We start from the raw sequence: 19410 nt of genomic DNA, 5'->3' as shown, positions 1-19410 counted from the left end.
AGCATTGCGAAGAGCTCGGGAATCGTCTTGTTCATCCCCTGCATATTATAGTTCATCATGAAGCCTTTATAGCTCGGTGGCAGTGATTTAAGAACTCTGTCAATGACACTATCATCTGGAATATTAACTCCCTGATGAGTCAAGTGGTTATGGTACCCAGACATTCTAAGTATGTGTTCACTGACAGAACTGTTCTCCTCCATCTTGCATCTATAGAACTTGTTGGAAACTTCATATCTCTCAACTCAAGCATTTGCTTGAAATATGAACTTCAACTCTTGGAACATCTCATATGCTCCATGACATTCAAAACGTCTTTGAAGTCCCGATTCTAAGCGATAAAGCATGGCACACTGAACTATCGAGTAGTCATCAGATTTATCTTGCCAGACGTTCATAACGTTCGGAGTTGCTCTTGCAGCAGGTCTTGCACCTAGCGGTGCATCAAGGACGTAATTCTTCTATGCAACAATGAGAATAATCCTCAAGTTACGGATCCATTCCGTGTAGTTGCTACCATCATCTTTCAACTTAGCTTTCTCTAGGAACGCATTAAAATTCAAGGGAACGGTAGCACGGGCCATTGATCTACAACATAGATATGGAACAACTATCAGGACTAAGTTCATGATAAATTTAAGTTCGATTAATCATATTACTTAAGAACTCCCACATAGATAGACATCCCTTGAGTCATCTAAATGATTACGTGATCCATATCAACTAACCATGTCCGATCATCACGTGAGATGGAGTAGTTTTCAATGGTGAACATCTCTATGTTGATCATATCTACTATATGATTCACGTTCGACCTTTCGGTCTCAGTGTTCTGAGGCCATGTCTGTACATGCTAGGCTCGTCAAGTTTAAGCCGAGTATTCCGGGTGTGCAAAACTGTCTTGCACCCGCTGTATGTGAACGTAGAGCTTATCACACCCGATCATCACGTGGTGTCTTGGCACGACGAACCGTCGCAACGATGCATACTCAGGGAGAACACTTATACCTTGAAATTTAGTGAGGGATCATCTTATAATGCTATCGTCGTACTAAGAAAAACAAGATGCATAAAAGATAAACATCACATGCAATCAAAATATGTGACATGATATGGCCATCATCATCTTGTGCCTTTGATCTCCATCTCCAAAGCACCGTCATGATCTTCAACGTCACCGGCTTGACACCTTGATCTACATCATAGCGTCGTTGTCATCTCGCCAACTATTGCTTCTACAACTATCACTAACGCATAGTGATAAAGTAAATCAATTACATGGCGATTGCATTTCATACAATAAAGCAACAACCATAAGTCTCTTGCCAGTTGCCGATAACTTATACAAAACATGATCATCTCATACAATAACGTATATCACATCATGTCTTGACCATATCACATCACAACATGCTCTGCAAAAACAAGTTAGACGTGCTCTACTTTGTTGTTGCAAGTTTTACGTGGCTACTATGGGCTTCTAGTAAGAACCGTTCTTACCTACGCATCAAAACCACAATAATTTTTAGTCAAGTGTGCTGTTTTAACCTTCAACAAGGACCGGCCGTAGTCAAATTCGATTCAACTAAAGTTAGAGAAACAGACACCCGCCAGCCACCTTTATGCAAAACAAGTTGCATGTTTGTCGGTGGAACCGGTCTCATGAACATGGTAATGTAAGGTTGGTCCGGGCCGCTTCATCCAACAATACCGCCGAATCAAAATAAGACGTTGGTGGTAAGCAGTATGACTATGATCGCCCATAACTCTTTGTGTTCTACTCGTGCATATCATCCACGCATAAACCTGGCTCGGATACCACTGTTGGGGAACGTATCATGCAATTTCAAAAAAATTCCTATGATCACGCAAGATCTATCTAGGAGATGCATAGCAATGAGAGGGGAGAGTCTGTCCACGTACCCTTGTCGACCGAAAGCGGAAGCGTTAACTTAACGTGGTTGATGTAGTCGAACATCTTCGCGATCCAACCGATCAAGCACTGAATGTATGACACCTTCGAGTTCAGCACACATTTAGCTCGATGACATCACTCGAACTCTTGATCCAGCAAAGTGTCAAGGGAGAGTTTTGTCAGCACGATGACATGGTGAGGGTGATGGTGATGTGATCTGCGTAGGGCTTCGCCTAAGCACTACGACAATATGACCGGAGGAGTAAACTATGGAGGTGGGCACCGCACACGGCTAAGAGAACAACTGATGTGCTTTGGTGTGCCCCCTGCCCCCGTATATAAAGGAGGAGAAGGAGGAGGCCGGCCCAAGGGGGCGCGCCAAGTGGGGGGAACCGACTAGGACTCCTAGTCCTAGTCGCCCCCTTCCTTTCTTTTGGAGGGGGGAAAGGGAAGGAGAGGGAGAGGGAGAGGGAGAAGGAAAGGGGGGCGCCCCCTCCCCTTGTCCAATTCGGACCGCCCATGGGGGGCGCGAAACACTTTAGAACCATTCCTGTGTCCGAATACTATCATCCAATATATCAATCTTTACCTCTCAACCATTTCGAGACTCCTCGTCTTGTCCCTGATCTCATCCGGGACTCCGAACAATCTTCGGTCACCAAAACACATGACTCAAATTACAAATCGTCATCGAACGTTAAGCGTGCGGAACCTACGGGTTCGAGAACTATGTAGACATGACCGAGACACATCTCCGATCAATAACCAACAGCGGAACCTGGATGCTCATATTGGTTCCTACATATTCTACAAAGATCTTTATCGGTCAAACCGCAATGACAACATACGTCATTCCCTTTGTCATCGATATGTTACTTGCCCGAGATTCGATCGTCGGTATCCTCATACCTAGTTCAATCTCGTTACCGGCAAGTCTCTTTACTCGTTCCGTAATGCATCATCCCGCAACTAACTCATTAGTCACATTGCTTGCAAGGCTTATCGTGATGTGCATTACCGAGAGGGCCCAGAGCTACCTCTCTGATACTCAGAGTGACAAATCCTAATCTTCATCTATGGCAACCCAATAAACACCTTCGGAGACACCTGTAGAGCATCTTTATAATCACCCAGTTACGTTGTGACATTTGATAGCACACAAGGTGTTCCTCCGGTATTCGGGAGTTGCATAATCTCATAGTCAAAGAAATATGTATAAGTCATGAAGAAAGCAATAGCAATAAAACTTAACGATCATTATGCTAAGCTAACAGATGGGTCTTGTCCATCACATCATTCTCCTAATGACGTGATCCCGTTCATCAAATGACAACACATGTCTATGGTCAGGAAACTTAACCATCTTTGATTTACGAGCTAGTCAAGTAGAGGCATACCAAGGACACTTTGTTTTGTCTATGTATTCACACATGTATCAAGTTTCCGGTTAATACAATTCTACCATGAATAACAAACATTTATCATGATATAAGGAAATATAAATAACAACTTTATTATTGCCTCTAGGGCATATTTCCTTCAACTTCGTGCAAGAGCAGGTTGCCCTTGGCCGTGTTCGGGTTCTCCACGTTCCGACGTTGCAACAGTATGCTGACGTGATGACTAAGGGATTGCCTACTCCTGTCTTCGAGGAGTTTCGGTCCAGTCATTGTGTCTCCGGTGACGCTTCGACTGCGGGGGGTGCTGAGTATATATTTGTGTTGCATGTATTTTGTATTGTGGCCCACCTCCTAGTTGTGTATAGTTAAGGTTGAGGCCTGCCCTGTACTTATATATACATGCACCGGCACCCCATCAATACATCGATCATTGTATTGCCAACTTGTTCATCTACAGTATGCTTGACCCCCGCGTGACACTATAGCACCCATATAATACAAAAACACTTGAGGCCACTTGTACAAGAAACGTTCGCACATAAATATGAGTTGACTAGCAGATAACCGAGAACCGCACTGTCAAGAATCCCACCAAAACACCACATTATTAAATAAAACACCATTTCCCCCACACGGCAAACCAAATAACAAACGAAAAAACGAAATCCCAACAACACTGATGGGGCAGCGAAGCACGGTCAACCCTTCTAGTCCTTAACTCTAAAGGATAAAAGTTCTCGCTCTTCTTAACTTTAAAGGATAAAAGTTGAAGACCAACTCTAGAGTGCCCGTTTATCTATTATATAAGCATTATAGTCCTTCAAATAGGAAGTAGATGATGTTTTAAACGTCGTCACGTTTTCTTATATTTATTTGTGACAATTACTTTTCACACATTTTATTAACTGGTAATTATGAATTTTATATTATGAACGTAATTTTCATTACAAATCCAATGGTATTTAGCGGTAACACTATTTTGGTTCAACTAAAAATCATTCAACAAAAGATAAAACTCTCAACATAAGTATTTTAAAATAAAATGGTACACAATTTTAAACCACTTAAGACGTTGCCCGTGCATTTACGCGGGCCAATTTGCTAGTTTCTAAGAACAACAACTACAATGGAATGTTTTGAAATTAGGTGAATTTGCCATCCCAAATGACTTACCCTTGTCAAATGTAATGCTTATCATTTGTTATCTGCAAGGAAAAAAATGTGTTTTTTACAATGAATATTTCATATTTGTGAATTGTGTTGTTTTACTGTTGCCTTGTTTATTTCATTCTGTTTTGATGTTTCTCTGCCGACTGGGATATACAGTAACAAATTCTAGGTCGATCCTATGGACCATTCCATTTAATAGCTGAGATTCGTGTAAGTAAAAGAATATATATACGAGATCTTTGTGAAATAATTAGAGAATGGCTATGAAACGCCGACAGCTACTATGTGAAAGGATCCTGCACGCCGACAGCTACTATGTGAAAGGATCATATGCAGAGTACTTGTATATATATATATACCAAAAAATATAATAGATAAATGACTACTCCAGCATCTAGAAGCATGCAGGATCCTTTCAAATATCTTTCACTTAGGAAGCAGCTTCGCTGCAGGATCTGTCCAGAAGAAGTCAAGAACGTGTTCGCTAGCTACTTTACGGAAACACGTATCGGGCAGCAATGGGCGACCTCCCACGCACGCTTCCCACGCTCAGAATTGGTACGTTGCCGTCAGAGATGATGTAAGCCGCTCTGCCTTACATGCCTTCTATTAAGCCGCTCTGCCTCTGCTTCATCTCGAAGTCCAAGTGCATACTCCTACGACCAAATACGTAGCAGCAATGGCGCCAGCGCAGCAAGTGCAAGTCTCGCCACCCCCGATTCTCAGCGTCCTCGAGACCACCCTCGTTACTCCCTCGCCCAGCGCCGGCGCCGCCCCGCCGGAGTGCTCCCTCCCGCTCACCTTCTTCGACGTCCTTTGGCTCACCTCCCCGCCCGTCGAGCGCGTCTTCTTCTACCGCCTCGCCGCCGACGCCGACGTCCCCGCCATCCTCTCCAACCTCAAGACCTCGCTGGCCAAAGCTCTCAGCGCCTACTACCCGCTCGCCGGCCGCCTCCGCCTCACGCCCGGGACGGCTGACCGCCATGAGATCTACTACCAGCCGGGCGACGGCGTCACCTTCACCGTCGCCCAGTACTACCGCGACCATGTTGACTTCGACGAGCTCGTGGTTGACAAGCCGAGGAAGGTCTGCAAGATCGCGCCGCTCGCACCGCCTCTTCCCAAGGGGGGCGCGGTGCTCGCGCTGCAGGCCACCGTGCTGCGTCGCGGCCTCGCCGTTGGCATGGCCGTGCACCACGCTGCCTGCGACGGCGCCATCTCCACGCGCTTCCTGCACGCCTGGGCGGCGGCCGGCACCGGCGCCGTCGCTCCGTCGCCTCCTGTCATCGACAGAACCCTCATAAAGGACGCCACGGGTCTCTACGACGTCTTCCTCAAAGCCATGCCGTCGGCCGACGAGATGGAGCACGTCAAGGTGTTGGACGACAAGCTCCTCGCCACGTTCACACTGTCCAAAGAAGACATACAGCGCGTCAAGGACGTGGTAGCCAGCGAGGCGGCGCGGCGAGGCGCGGCGCCGCCGCGATGCTCCTCGCTGGTGGCCACCTTCGGCTTCATGTGGTCCTGCTACCAACGAGCCAGAGACGATGATGCAGGAAGCAACGGCGGCGACCGCCCGACGTACCTGGTCTTCCCCGTCGACCACCGCACGCGGATGAAGCCTCCCGTCCCGGACGGGTACCTCGGCAACTGCGTTGGCGGCGCCATGCACGCCGCGCCCATGGACAAGCTCGCCGAAGCCGGCGCCGGCGGCCTCTTCGTCGCGTGCACGGCGGTAGCTGCAGCAATTGACGAAGCCGTGCGCGGCATCAGGTCACCCGAGACGATCGCGTTGTGGTTGGACAAGTTTAGGGAGGCTGCCATGGCCGGGATGTGGACTGTCGCCGGGTCGCCGAGGTTCCGCGTGTACGAGGTGGACTTTGGGTTCGGGCGGCCGGCCAAGGTGGAGATCGTGTCCGTGGCGAGGACCGGTGCCATGGCGGTGGCAGAAGGGCGGAGCAGCGCCGGCGGCATCGAGGTCGGCATCTCTCTGCCGGCGGCTGGCATGCAGAGGTTCCAAAAGTGCTTCCAAGATGCCATTGACTCGCTTCACCGGTAGACAAGTGATTATTTTTTGCTGTGCAATATCAGGTGAAATTAATAGGTAGACTTGATCTCGAGGAGCTATGCAGCGTCTAGTCGGTTTTGTTCAGATACTGAGATATCAGAATGGTCAGTGAATCCATCATGCATATCCATAGCTAGTGATGTTGGCACATTAATTTTCTTGGTAAAATTTTATTTTTATGTATGTAATCCAAATTTTCTTCGGCACAAACCCAAATTGTCAAATCATGACCGTTCACACAAGTGGTGAATGCTCTCCGCAACACCTGCGATGAAGTTCGAAATACACCGAAAAAGATCAAAAGTTGAATGGTTAGTGGCCGTGGCTGACAAGTTCTGGACAATGAACTTTATTTGGGAGCACATACTCCATAATAAACCGATCGTTTTTCAGTTTCAATCGAATATCCGAACCCCCTCCTTCTTTCTCTAGCGGTGCCACCCCTTTTTCTTCCTCATTCGAAAACCACACCTGCATGCATGTGAAAGATAAGGGCATCTTCAACGTCATCTATCAAAATGTACACGTAAAACATCCAAGGACACATCCGAAATGTCCGTGGACAGCGGATAGGGGGCGGCCATTTAACCTGATGCATCAAATGCACGACGACTTCCCGACTGTCACTACAACAAGTTTTGCTCGGCTCCGATGAGGGAGGAGCGATGATGGCGGCACGCCTTCAGTCGCTTCAGTGCTTGTAGTCGTCGCTAGGTGATCTACGGACCTGGATGTAATTTTTATTATTTTTGGTGTTCATTGTATTGCCATGATTGAAGAAGAATAGATTGGAAGTTTTCTCGCAAAAATAAAGTAAAAAAATATTCGCCCCGGTCAGGCCGCCTCCATTCGCCATCCATATTTTGATCAATAGTAGCAACTTATAGCATATATGTAAATAAATGCAAACATATGCAATCACAATCATGGATCGATAGTAGCAGTTATGTAAATAAATATCTAAAATAGAGGCTTTGCATAAACAGAGAAACCATGATAGAAGGAACTTCTGCTTTGTTATTAAGAAAGGAGTTATTTCTTCGACTGTGGCATTGGCATGGATGAAAATAGTGATGCGGCCAAGAAGGCAATTTATGCTAATGCTGACGTCGACCCTCGTCTGTTTAACTACAGGTCACCGGTTCAAACCCCGGTTTTGGCCATTTTTCATTCGAAGTGTTATTTCACTATCAGGTGGGACCCACCCGGTTGCTGACATGTGGGCCCTCCTAGAAAGTCATAATGGCTAAAACTCAAAAGTAATGGAGCTGACTATTTGTGCCACGTCAGCCCTAGCTAACGGGTGGGCCTGCTCTGTCATAAACGTGCCGAAGCGGCAACTAACTTGGATCGGTAGTGATTTGCGAAAAAATGCCCTAAAAGTGATGGCATTTTGTTAGGTATCTAAATTGTAGTAGTTTTTTTGGAAGGGAAGCCTCAATTATACTAATAGTTTTATGCTATTTACTTTTTCAACCGGAGATAGGCAGGTGGCCAGAAAGATCCACGCCCGCAAAGAGACCAGTGTGTTTCTCAAGCTTGATATCTCTAGGGCTTTTGACTTGCTCAACTGGTCGTTTCTGTTTGAGGTGATGAGGAAAAAAGGGTTCGGTCTTAAGTGGTGCACTTGGATTTTGATCCTGCTCAGGACCGCTAATACTAGGGTGATTGTTAATGGGGTGCCTGGTAGAAGTTTCATCCATGCCAAGGGGCTCAGGCAGGGGGACCCGGTCTCACCGTTACTATTTGTGATCGCCATGGACGTGCTATCTAGAATTATGATCAAGGCCGAGAGCCTGGGTGTTGTTAGCAGTTTCACGGGCATCACGGCACATCAATCGGTCTCGATATATGCGGATGATGTTGCCTTGTTCGTCAAACCTCGGGCGCCGGATCTAGCCTTCGTCCGAGCTATGTTACATGCCTTTGGGGTGGCCTCGGGCTTGAGGGTCAATTACCAGAAGTCTCTCGCGATTATGATCCACGGTGACAACTCCGATCGGGAGCGGGTTGAATCCATCTTGAATTGTCAGCTGGGCAATTTTCCTTGCAAGTACCTGGGCCTCCAATTGGCTATTAGGCAGCTCACGAGGCCCGAGTGGCAGCCCATGATTGGTCATGCTAAAAAATGTGCCCCGGCTTGGCAAAGAGGGCTGCTGCACCGCCCAGGACGCCTTGTGTTGGTCAAGTCCGTGATCGCGGCCAAGCCCATCCACCACTTCATGGTCTTGGAGGCCCCTAATTGGGTGTTCGAAGAGATTGAGAAATGGATGCGCTCCTTTTTCTGGGCGGGCAAAGATAAAGTGAACGGTGGTCAATGCTTGGTGGCTTGGTCCGCGGTGTGTAAGCCCACCTGGCTTGGTGGTCTGGGATTGCGCAACCTCCAGATGCAAGGATTGGCGTTGAGAGTGAGGTGGGAATGGTTGAGACGGACAGATCCCGACAGACCTTGGCAAGGCCTACCCATGATTGTGGACAAGGAGGCTCGTGAAGTCTTTGATAGCCTAGTGGAGGTAGCAAAGTCTTGTTCTGGAGAGATCGATGGATCCACGGCTTTGCGGCTAAAGACATTGCACCAAGCATCCATGCTTTGGTGGATACTAGAACGATCAATCGCCGCATGGTGGAGGAGGGATTGGAGAACGCAAGATGGTTGCTTGACATCGTTGGCGATGTAAACTTCGGTGCCCACATGCAACTCCTGCACCTTAATCTAGCGATTAGCACGGTCATTCGCCATCCATCCGAAGATGACTCCTCCTGGCCGTCGGACCCGTCGGGCAAGTACACTGCAAAATCCACCTACTTCAGGCTCTGCATGGGTGGCGAGAGGGCTCCGTTTGGCGCTTGTATTTGGAAGAGCTGGGCTTTGCTCAAATGCAAAAATTTCGTGTGGTTGGCAGTTCAACATCGGATCTGGACGTCTGATAGAAGGGCTAGGCATGGCCTTCAGGACTCTCCTTCCGCCTGCTATACGTGCCTTCAAGAGGAGGATAACGCGGAACATATCCTTGTCCAACGCGTCTACGCTAGAGAGGTTTGGCACTACATTTTCAAAGCTTTGAAGGTGCAAGGCACCATCCCGGAGCCGAGCGATTGTCTGTTGGACTGGTGGTTGGTTAGGAGAGCTCTTTTTTCGAAGGCGCCAAGCGTGGCTTCGACACGGTCATCATTGCCACAACCTGGGCTCTCTGAAAGCAACGCAACGCTCGAGTGTTCCACCGGACCCAGCAACAGAAGGCGGCATCGGACCTTGCGCTTGCCATCCTAGGGGAGATCAAAGAGTGGAGGTTGGCAGGCTTGGGAGGTAGAGGTTTTGCTATGTTTTGTGAGAGTGTAGGAATAGGGTAATTTTTAGGGTGTGGTAAGGTGTGCGTCCTCGATGGAAGTCCGCTTCCATCATAAATTCTTTGTACTTGACTCATTCTTCTCTTCTATAAAAATAAGGTACGCCATTGACGTACTCTTAAAAAAAAATCCTCCTTTACTAGCTTACCATCGTCATCATTTTATTTACAGCAGCATGCAGAACCATGCATGACTGTTTTCACATAGTAGGAGCATCTTCCATGTACGAAAACTGTCAAGGCCTCCTCACGCGACGTACCGCCATATACACAACGCGACGAAGCCGCTATATATAGCTGCTCTGCATCACCAACCAAGCACACATACCTAACAGCGGCAATGGCGCCACCGCAGCAAGCCTCGCCACGCCCGATTCTCACCGTCCGCGAGACCACTCTCGTAGCGCCCTCGACGAGCACCGGCGCCGCCCCGCCGGAGTGCTCCCTACCGCTCACCTTCTTCGACATCTTCTGGCTCAACCTCCCACCGGTCGAGCGCGTCTTCTTCTACCGCCTCGCCGCCGATGCCGACGTCCCCGCCATCCTCTCCAACCTCAAGGCCTCACTGTCCCAAGCCCTCCACGCCTACTACCCGCTCGCCGGCCGCCTCCGCCTCGCGCCTGGCACGGCTGACCGCTACGAGATCCACTACCAGCCGGGCGACGGCGTCACCTTCACCGTCGCCGAGTACCGTGGTGACGTCGACGTCGACGAGCTGGCCGTCGACCAGCCGCGGGAGATCACCAGGATCGCGCCGCTCGCGCCGCCACTCCCGAAGGGCGGCGCCGTGCTCGCGCTGCAGGCCACCGTGATGCGCCGTGGCCTCGCCATCGGCATGGCCGTGCACCACACCGCCTGCGACGGGGCGGCCTCCACGCGCTTCCTGCACACCTGGGCGGCGGCGGCCAGCGCCGGTGCCGTCGAGCCACCACCACCTGTCATCGACAGAATCCTCGTGAAGGACCCAACGGCTCTCTACGACGTCTTCGTCAAAGCCAAGCCGACCGTCGGCGAGATGGATCGCGTCAAGACGTGGGAGCACCGACTTCTCGCCACGTTCACGCTGTCCAAAGAAGACATACAACGCGTCAAGGACGTGGTAGCCAGCGAGGCCGGGCGGCGAGGCGCGGCGCCGCCGCGATGCTCCTCGTTGGTGGCCACCTTCGGCTTCATGTGGTCATGCCACCAGCGAGCCAAAGACGATGCAGGAAGCACCGGCGGCGACCCGACATACTTGCTCTTCCCCGTCGACCACCGCTCGCGGATGAAGCCCCCCGTCCCGGAGGAGTACCTCGGCAACTGCGTCGGCATCGCCACGCATGCCGCACCCATGGACCAGCTCGCGGCAGCCGGCGCCAGTGGCCTCTTCGTCGCGTGCACGGCGGTAGCTGCGGCGATCGACGAAGCGGTGCGCGGCATCGGGTCACCTGAGACGGTTGCGTTGTGGATGCATCGGGTCAGGGAGGCTGGCGTTGCCGGTATGTGGACGGTGGCCGGGTCGCCGAGGTTCCGCGTGTACGAGGTGGACTTTGGGTTCGGGCGGCCGGCCAAGGTGGAGATCGTCTCCGTGGCGAGAACCGGCGCGATGGCGGCGGCAGAGGGCCGGAGCAGCCGCGGAGGCATCGAGGTGGGCATCTCTCTGCCGGCGGCCGGCATGCAGAGGTTCCAAAAGTGCTTCCAAGATGCCATTGACTGGCTTCATCACCAGTAAACAAGTGATGCACATCTATTTTTCTTTGGTAAATCAAGTGATATTACTCCATATTATCTGCAATTATGCATACCCTTAGGCCGTAAGATAAGTACGAAGTTCATCATGTGATACGTACGGTGTTAGTGTGAATTGATACGTACACTTGACTTGAGGTTGAGGTCTCGAGTATAGCATTTCGTTGGTTGTGTTCAGATACGTGAAGTGGTGGCCATGCATATGCGCATGGGCAGTGATGTATTTTGGTTCAATTTCATTTTGGAGATACATAACGTCTACAATTTTCTCTGCGGTACGTAACAGTTGCCAAAGTCGTGACCGTTCACACAATCAGTGAACGCTCTCCACAACACGGCGACGAAGTTCGGGATGCACCAAAAAGATCAAAGTCACCAGCCAGTCGTGGAACACGTACGTACAGAATTTCCTTCTTCTATTCGTGGACAAAAATGGCCAATAGACGACGACGCACCAGTACCATACATATCACTTTCGGTGGCTACACGCGCATGCATGCGAAGGATGGGTCATCTCCCCATGTGCACTGCTGGCCACGGAAAGGCAACCCAAAATTAACAGGCTCAGCTTTCCGCTTGTGGACTCGTGCTCACTAGCTTTGTACCGTTTCTTCTTCTTCTTCTATACAAAGCGACACGACACGCCTTCTTTCGTGCACTGAGTCTTCGCATCTGATCTGAAATCAGTGCATGTACGTAACCTCACATGTCCTTAGCCATTTGCAGGTTAGCCGCGAGACAGTTCTAGTGCTCTAAGCTTAGCTAGCAGACGTGCATTCTACAACCCTTCCATGCCGTGTCTGGCCAAGTTTATGCGCACGTCCACACAGGTGTCACCATCTTATTCGTTATTATTTGTCTTTATCCAAGTTGGATTCATTGTACCTTCCCCGTCCGGTAAGAAATGCATTACCATATTGATTGGAAATTTGACTCTCTTTGCACTCTGAATGCTTCTGTCAATGTTGATGTTATTTAGCCTTCTCATTCGTTCCATTAATAATTCAATTTATAACTGACATCATTTGCAGTCCTTTAGCACCACACCCTGCCGTCTTGACAATAGGACGTGGCCTATTCAACATCACACAACTATCTGACATCATTTGTAGTCCATTTAGGCATTTTCAACGGCAATTCGAAAATTTCCTTCCGCATCCGTCCGTGGATAGGGGACCCAGTCCGCGGACATGGATGTGGGAAGCAGCCATCCAGTCATAGCTGCATACATTTTCACAATAACTCAAACTAACTATATGAAATTCGATCAAACATGACGGATTTCATATAAACACGTTCGGATTTCATTTAAACAAGACGGATTTCATTACATTTACATCAACTAAGCGGAGCTCGTCCGACGAGGTATAAATGGCCACTGGTGCCCGTTTCCGGTGTTCGGCCATGAACCAAGAGAATTGAAGCTTCGCCTTTTCTAGCTCCGCCTCCGTGACCTCCTTCTCCCGAGACCCGGGAAGTGAAGCTGTCCGCCTCCACATTGCCGCCAAGCGACTAATCGATTGAAGATGCCCAACCCACCAAACTTGGCGTCGATGGGAGGGGAGGAGTGGTGGCCTTCCTGGGACCAGAGCGGCGGCGTCCCACCATGCACTACTCTTCCTTGATGCCGGCAACGCCCGCAGACGTGTCGGCTTCTTCATGGTGGCGGCCTGGCGCGGTCTCGACGTTGTCCTCCTCCTCCTCATCGGTCTCGCCGAACACCCTCTCGCCTATGTCGGCGTCGCTCTCCTTGCCGGCGGCAACCACCTCTGACACCCGTTGCCGGTACTGTTCGCCTCGTGGGCGGAGCGTTATGACTCAAGCAGCGCCTCCTGCTCTGCCAAGTCTGCGTCCGGCATGACCGCTAATACGTCTTCAACGCATCTATAATAATGTGACTTGAATAAAGACAAACAATAACGAATAAGATGGTGACATCTGTGTGGACGTGTGCACAAACTTGGCCAGACTAGCAATGGAAGGGTTGTAGAATGCACGTCTGCTAGCTAAGCTTAGAGCACTAGAACTGTCTCGCGGCTAACCTGCAAATGGCTAAGGACATGCGAGGTTACGTACATGCACAGAATTCAGATCGGATGCGAAGACTCAGTGCACGAAAGAAGGCTTGTCGTGTCGCTTTGTATAGAAGAAGAAGAATAAACGGTGCAAGCTAGTGACCACAAGTCCACAAGCGGAAAGGTTTCCATCGAGCATCTTAATTTTGGGTTGCCGTTCCGTGGCCAACAGTGCACATGGAGTGATGACTATCTTCGGCATGCATGCATGCGCGTGTAGCCTCCGAAAGTGATCCGTATGGTACTGGTGCGTCGTCGTCTATTGGCCATTTTTATCTACGAATAGGAGAAGGAAATTCTGTACTACGTACGTGTTTCACGACTGGCTGGTGACCTTGATCTTTTTGGTGCATCTTGGAACTTCATCGCCGTGTTGTGGAGAGCGTTCACTAATTGTGTGAACGGTCACGACTTGGACAGCTGTTACGTGCCGCAGAGAAATTTGTAGACATTATATATCTCCAAAATGAAATTAAACCAAAATACATCACTGGCATATGCGTCATGTGAGTTGCATTGCATGGCCACCACTTCACGTATCTAAACCAACACAACCAGCGCAATGCTATATCGCTCCTCAGAAGACCTCAACCTCAAGTCAAGTGTACGTATCAACCTCAAAACACCGTACGTATTACATGATGAACTTCGTGCTTATCTTACAGCCTTAAGGGTATGCATAATTGCAAATTGTATATAATATGAATGCAAAAAGATATATATAATATCGCTTGATTTACCAAAAAAAAGATATGCATCACTTGTTTACTGGTGAAGCCAGTCAATGGCATCTTGGAAGCACTTTTGGAAGCTCTGCATGCCAGCAGCCGGCAGAGAGATGCCCACCTCGATGCCGCCGCGGCTGCTCCGGCCCTCTGCCACCGCCATCGCGCCGGTTCTCGCCACGGACACGTTCTTCATCTTGGCCGGCCGCCCGAACCCAAAGTCCACCTCGTACACGCGGAACCTCGGCGACCCGGCCACGGTCCACATGCCGGCGACGCCAGCCTCCCTGACCAGGTGCATCCACAACGCAATCGTCTTAGGTGACCCAATGCCGCGCACCGCTTCCTTGATCGCCGCAGCTATCGCAGTGCACGCGACGAAGAGGCCGCCGGCGCCGGCTGCTGCGAGCTGGTCCATGGGTGCGGCATGCGTGGCGATGCCGACGCAGTTGCCGAGGTACTCATCCGGGACGGGGGGCTTCATACGTGAGCGGTGGTCGACGGGGAAGAGCAAGTATGTCGGGTCGCCGCCGGTGCTTCCTGCATCTTTGGCTCGCTGGTGGCATGACCACATGAAGCCGAAGGTGGCCACCAGCGAGGAACATCGGGGCGGCGCCGCGCCTCACTTGCTATCACGTCCTTGACGCGTTGTATGTCGTCTTTGGAGAGCGTGAACGTGGCGAGGAGTCGGTGCTCCCACGTCTTGACTTGATCCATCTCGCCGGCGGTCGGCTTGGCTTTGACAAAGACGTCGTAGAGACCCGTTGGGTCCTTTACAAGAGTTCTGTTGATGACAGGGCGTGGTGGCCTGACGGCGCCGGTGCTGGCCGCCGCCCAGGTGTGCAGGAAGCCCGTGGAGGTGCCCCCGTCGCAGGCGGTGTGGTGCACGGCCATGCCGATGGCGAGGCCACGGCGCATCACGGTGGCCTGCAGAGCGAGCACCGCGCTGCCCTTCGGGAGTGATACGTCTCCGTCGTATCTATAATTTTTGATTGTTTCATATATTTTTGGTAACTTTTTATACTATTTTTGAGACTAACATATTGATCCAGTGTCCAGTGCCAGTTCCTGTTTATTGCATGTTTTTTGTTTCGCAGAAAATCTATATCAAACGAAGTCCAAACGGGATAAAAACTGACGGAGATTTTTTTAAAATATATGCGAATTTTTGGAAGTGGAATCAACGTGAGACCATGCCCGAGGGGGCCACGAGGCAGGGGGCGCGCCCCAGGGGGCAGGCGCGCCCCTGACCCTCGTGGACACCCCGTAAGGTGGTTGGTGCCCTTCTTTCGCCGCAAGAAAGCTAATATCCGGATAAAAATCGTGTTTAAATTTCAATCCAATCGGAGTTATGGATCTCCGAGAATATAAGAAACGGTGAAAGGCCAGATCTGAGAGCGCAGAAACAAAAAGAGACAGAGAGACAAATCCAATCTCGGAGGGGCTCTCGCCCCTCCCATGCCATGGAGACCAAGGACCAGAACCCTTATCCCATCTAGGGAGAAGGTCAAGGAAGAAGAAGAAGGGGGCTCTCTCTCCCGGTGGCGCTGGAACGCCGACGGGGCCATCATCGCGACAACGATCTACACCAACAACTTCACCGCCGTCATCACCAACTCCCCCCCTCTATGCAGCGGTGTAACCCCTCTTTTACCCACTGTAATATCTACTTAAACATGGTGCTCAATGCTATATATTATTTCCCAATGATGTATGGCTATCATATGATGTTTGAGTAGATCCGTTTTGTCCTATGGGTTAATTAATGATCGTGATTGGTTTGAGTTGCATGTTTTATTATTGGTGCTGTCCTATGGTGCTCTCCGTGTCGCGCAAGCGTGAGGGATCCCCGCTGTAGGGTTTGCAATATGTTCATGATTTGCCTATGGTGGGTGGCGTGAGTGACAGAATTACAGACCCGAGTAAGTAGGTTGTTTGCGTATGCGAATAAAGAGGACTTGAAACTTTAATGTTATGGTTGGGTTTTACCTTAATGATCTTTAGTAGTTGCGGATGCTTGCTAGAGTTCCAATCATAAGTGCATATGATCCAAGAAGAGAAAGTGTGTTAGCTTATGCCTCTCCCTCAAATAAAATTGCAATACTGATTACCAGTCTAGTTATCGATTGCCTAGGGACAAATAACTTTTTTGTGCGACAACAAGCTCTCTACTAAAACTAACTTAGTTGTGTCTTCATCTAAACACCCCCTACTTTTTATTTACGTGATCTTTATTATCTTGCAAACCTATCCAACAACACCTACAAAGTACTTCTAGTTTCATACTTATTCTAGGTAAAACGAACGTTAAGCGTGTGTAGAGTTGTATCGGTGGTCGATAAAACTTGAGGGAATATTTGTTCTACCTTTACCTCCTCATTGGGTTCAACACTCTTACTTATCGAAAGAGGCTACAATTGATCCCCTATACTTGTGGGTTATCAAGATCTTTTTCTGGCGCCGTTGCGGGGGAGTTATAGCGTGGGGTGAATATTCTCGTGTGTGCTTGCTTGCTTTATCACTAAGTAATTTTTATTTTCTGTTCTAAGTTGTTCTCTATCTTTAGTTATGGGTAGGAAACGCAAAATACCAAAAAAGTTAGTTGTAGCTACTACACCAATGGTTGAAGAACCATTCAAAATCTATCACACTCCTAAAGCTTTTTACTTGGATTATCTTTGATCCCTATGTGCTCGTGCTGAAACCCCAACTAGCTTAGTTGAGGACAATTCTTTAGATGAGCATGCTGATAACCCACAAGTATAGGGGATCGCAACAGTTTTCGAGGGTAAAGTATTCAACCCAAATTTATTGATTCGATAGAAGGGGAGCCAAAGAATATTCTCAAGTATTAGCAGCTGAGTTGTCAATTCAACCACACCTGAAAACTTAATATCTGCAGCAAAGTGTTTAGTAGCAAAGTAATATGATAGTAGTGGTAACGGTAGCAAAAGGTAACAATAGTAAAAGTAATGTTTTTGGTATTTTGTAGTGATGATAGCAATAGCAACGGAAAAGTAAATAAGCGAAGAACAATATATGGAAAGCTCGTAGGCAATGGATCGGTGATGAAGAATTATGCCGGATGCGGTTCATCATTTAACAGTCATAACCTAGGGTGACACAGAACTAGCTCCAGTTCATTGATATAATGTAGGCATGTATTCTGAACATAGTCGTACATGCTTATGGGAAAGAACTTGCATGACATCTTTTGTCCTACCCTCCCGTGGCAGCGGGGTCCTTACGGAAACTAAGGGATATTAACGTCTCCTTTTAATAGAGAACCGGAACAAATCATTAACACATAGTGAATGCATGAACTCCTCAAACTACGGTCATCACCGGTAAGTATCCCGATTATTGTCACTTCGGGGTTAACGGATCATAACACATAATAGATGACTATAGACTTGCAAGATAGGATCAAGAACACTCATATATTGATGAAAACATAATAGGTTCAGATCTGAAATCATGACACTCCGGCCCTAGTGACAAGCATTAAGCATAGCAAAGTCATAGCAACATCAATCTCAGAACATAGTGGACACGAGGGATCAAACCCTAACAAAACTAACTCGATTACATGATAGATCCCATCCAACCCATCACCGTCCAGCAAGCCTACGATGGAATTACTCACGCACGGCGATGAGCATCATGAAATTGGTGATGGAGGATGGTTGACACTACAAAAAAAGACACATCCGTGACATTTTGGGCCAAACGAAATTTTTTCTGTCATACATATGACACTTCTATGACGATAATTGTGACAAAACCCGGTATCATCATAGATGTGGTGGGCTCCTACTTCTATGACAAAAAATCATGACAGAAAATGGGCTTTTCGTCCTGGACGGGCCGGAGACACAGCTGCATGACATTCTTTGGGCCGTCCGTGACATAAAAAACCATGGTAGAAGCGAGGGGGAGGAAAATTTCGGGGAGTTCCCGGTTACGGTGGGAGGTCGGGGCCGAGCGATGCGCGTTTCTCTTGTACACGTACGCGCATGTGTGCGAGGCGTTGGCTCTAACTGAACCCGAGCGAGGCGTTGGGTTCTAACTGAACCCGAGCGATTCCACTGCAGGCTACGCGTTACTGAATCCGAGCGATCGATCGATGGCTGTTAACTGAACCGATCGAGCGATTCCTTCGCTATTGCTGCTAACTGAAGCCGATCGATGGGATGAACAGTGAGCATTGCGGGGGGGGGGGGGTGTATGAACAGTGAGCGGTGGCGTTGCCTCTGGATGAACAGGACCCCGTGGTGTAGTGGAGGGCTGGATGAACAGTACACGATGGAGGGGTGCCCGTGGAGGGGTGGATGAATAGGCCCCCGTGGTGTGGAGGGCTGGATGAACAGTAGACGGTGGAGGGGTGCCCGTGGAGGGGTGGTTGAACAGGACCCCGTGGTGTGGAGGGCTGGATGAACATTAGACGGTGGATGGGTGCCCGTGGAGGGGTGGTTGAACAGGACCCCGTGGTGTGGAGGGCTGGATGAATAGTAGACGGTGGAGGGGTGGTTGAACAGTAGCCGGTGGAGTAGCGCGCAGTGGAGGCTGGATGAACAGGAGCCTGTGGAGGCTAGATGAACAGGAGCCCGTGGAGGCTGGATGAACAGGAGCCCGTGGAGGCTGGAGGAGGTCGACGGTGGAGATGAACAGTATCCCGTGGAGTCCCGTTTTGCGGTACGCCACACCCCTCCCGATGAACAGGACCCTCGTTTCGACCGTAGCGCTCCAACACAAGTCTGTTTCCTCTGTTTTGCGGTACGCCACACCCCTCCCAATCAATAGGACCCCCGTTTCGACTGTAGGAGGTCCGTTTCCTCCGTTTTGCGGTACGCCACACCCCTCCCGATCAACAGGACCCCCGTTTCGACCGCAGGAGGTCCATTTCCTCCGTTTTGCGGTACGCCACACCCCCCTGATGAACAGGATCCCATTTCGAACGTGGCCGGTCGAACACAAGGCCG

The 19410-nt window shown here is 49.6% G+C and overlaps 2 protein-coding genes and 1 pseudogene across 2 annotated transcripts; 2 read left to right on the top strand and 1 right to left on the bottom strand.

The window, feature by feature from the left end:
* Positions 1-5099: 5099 nt before the first annotated feature.
* On the top strand, positions 5100-6752 carry LOC125550470 (phenolic glucoside malonyltransferase 1). Its single transcript, XM_048713469.2, has one exon. The coding sequence runs from the start codon at positions 5165-5167 to the stop codon at positions 6542-6544; it is 1380 nt and encodes a 459-aa protein (XP_048569426.2). The 5' UTR covers positions 5100-5164; the 3' UTR covers positions 6545-6752.
* A 3396-nt stretch (positions 6753-10148) lies between these two features.
* LOC125550471 (malonyl-CoA:anthocyanidin 5-O-glucoside-6''-O-malonyltransferase) lies at positions 10149-11765 on the top strand. The gene has a single exon (XM_048713470.2). The coding sequence runs from the start codon at positions 10241-10243 to the stop codon at positions 11609-11611; it is 1371 nt and encodes a 456-aa protein (XP_048569427.1). The 5' UTR covers positions 10149-10240; the 3' UTR covers positions 11612-11765.
* A 1487-nt stretch (positions 11766-13252) lies between these two features.
* The window catches only part of LOC125553474 (anthocyanidin 3-O-glucoside 6''-O-acyltransferase-like), a 98576-nt pseudogene continuing 92418 nt past the window's right edge, over positions 13253-19410 (bottom strand).

Source organism: Triticum urartu, chromosome 4A (assembly GCF_056163025.1).
Source record: "Triticum urartu cultivar PI428250 chromosome 4A, HENAU_Tu73, whole genome shotgun sequence".
Lineage (NCBI taxonomy): Eukaryota > Viridiplantae > Streptophyta > Magnoliopsida > Poales > Poaceae > Triticum > Triticum urartu.
This window is presented reverse-complemented; position numbering and strand designations above follow the sequence as displayed.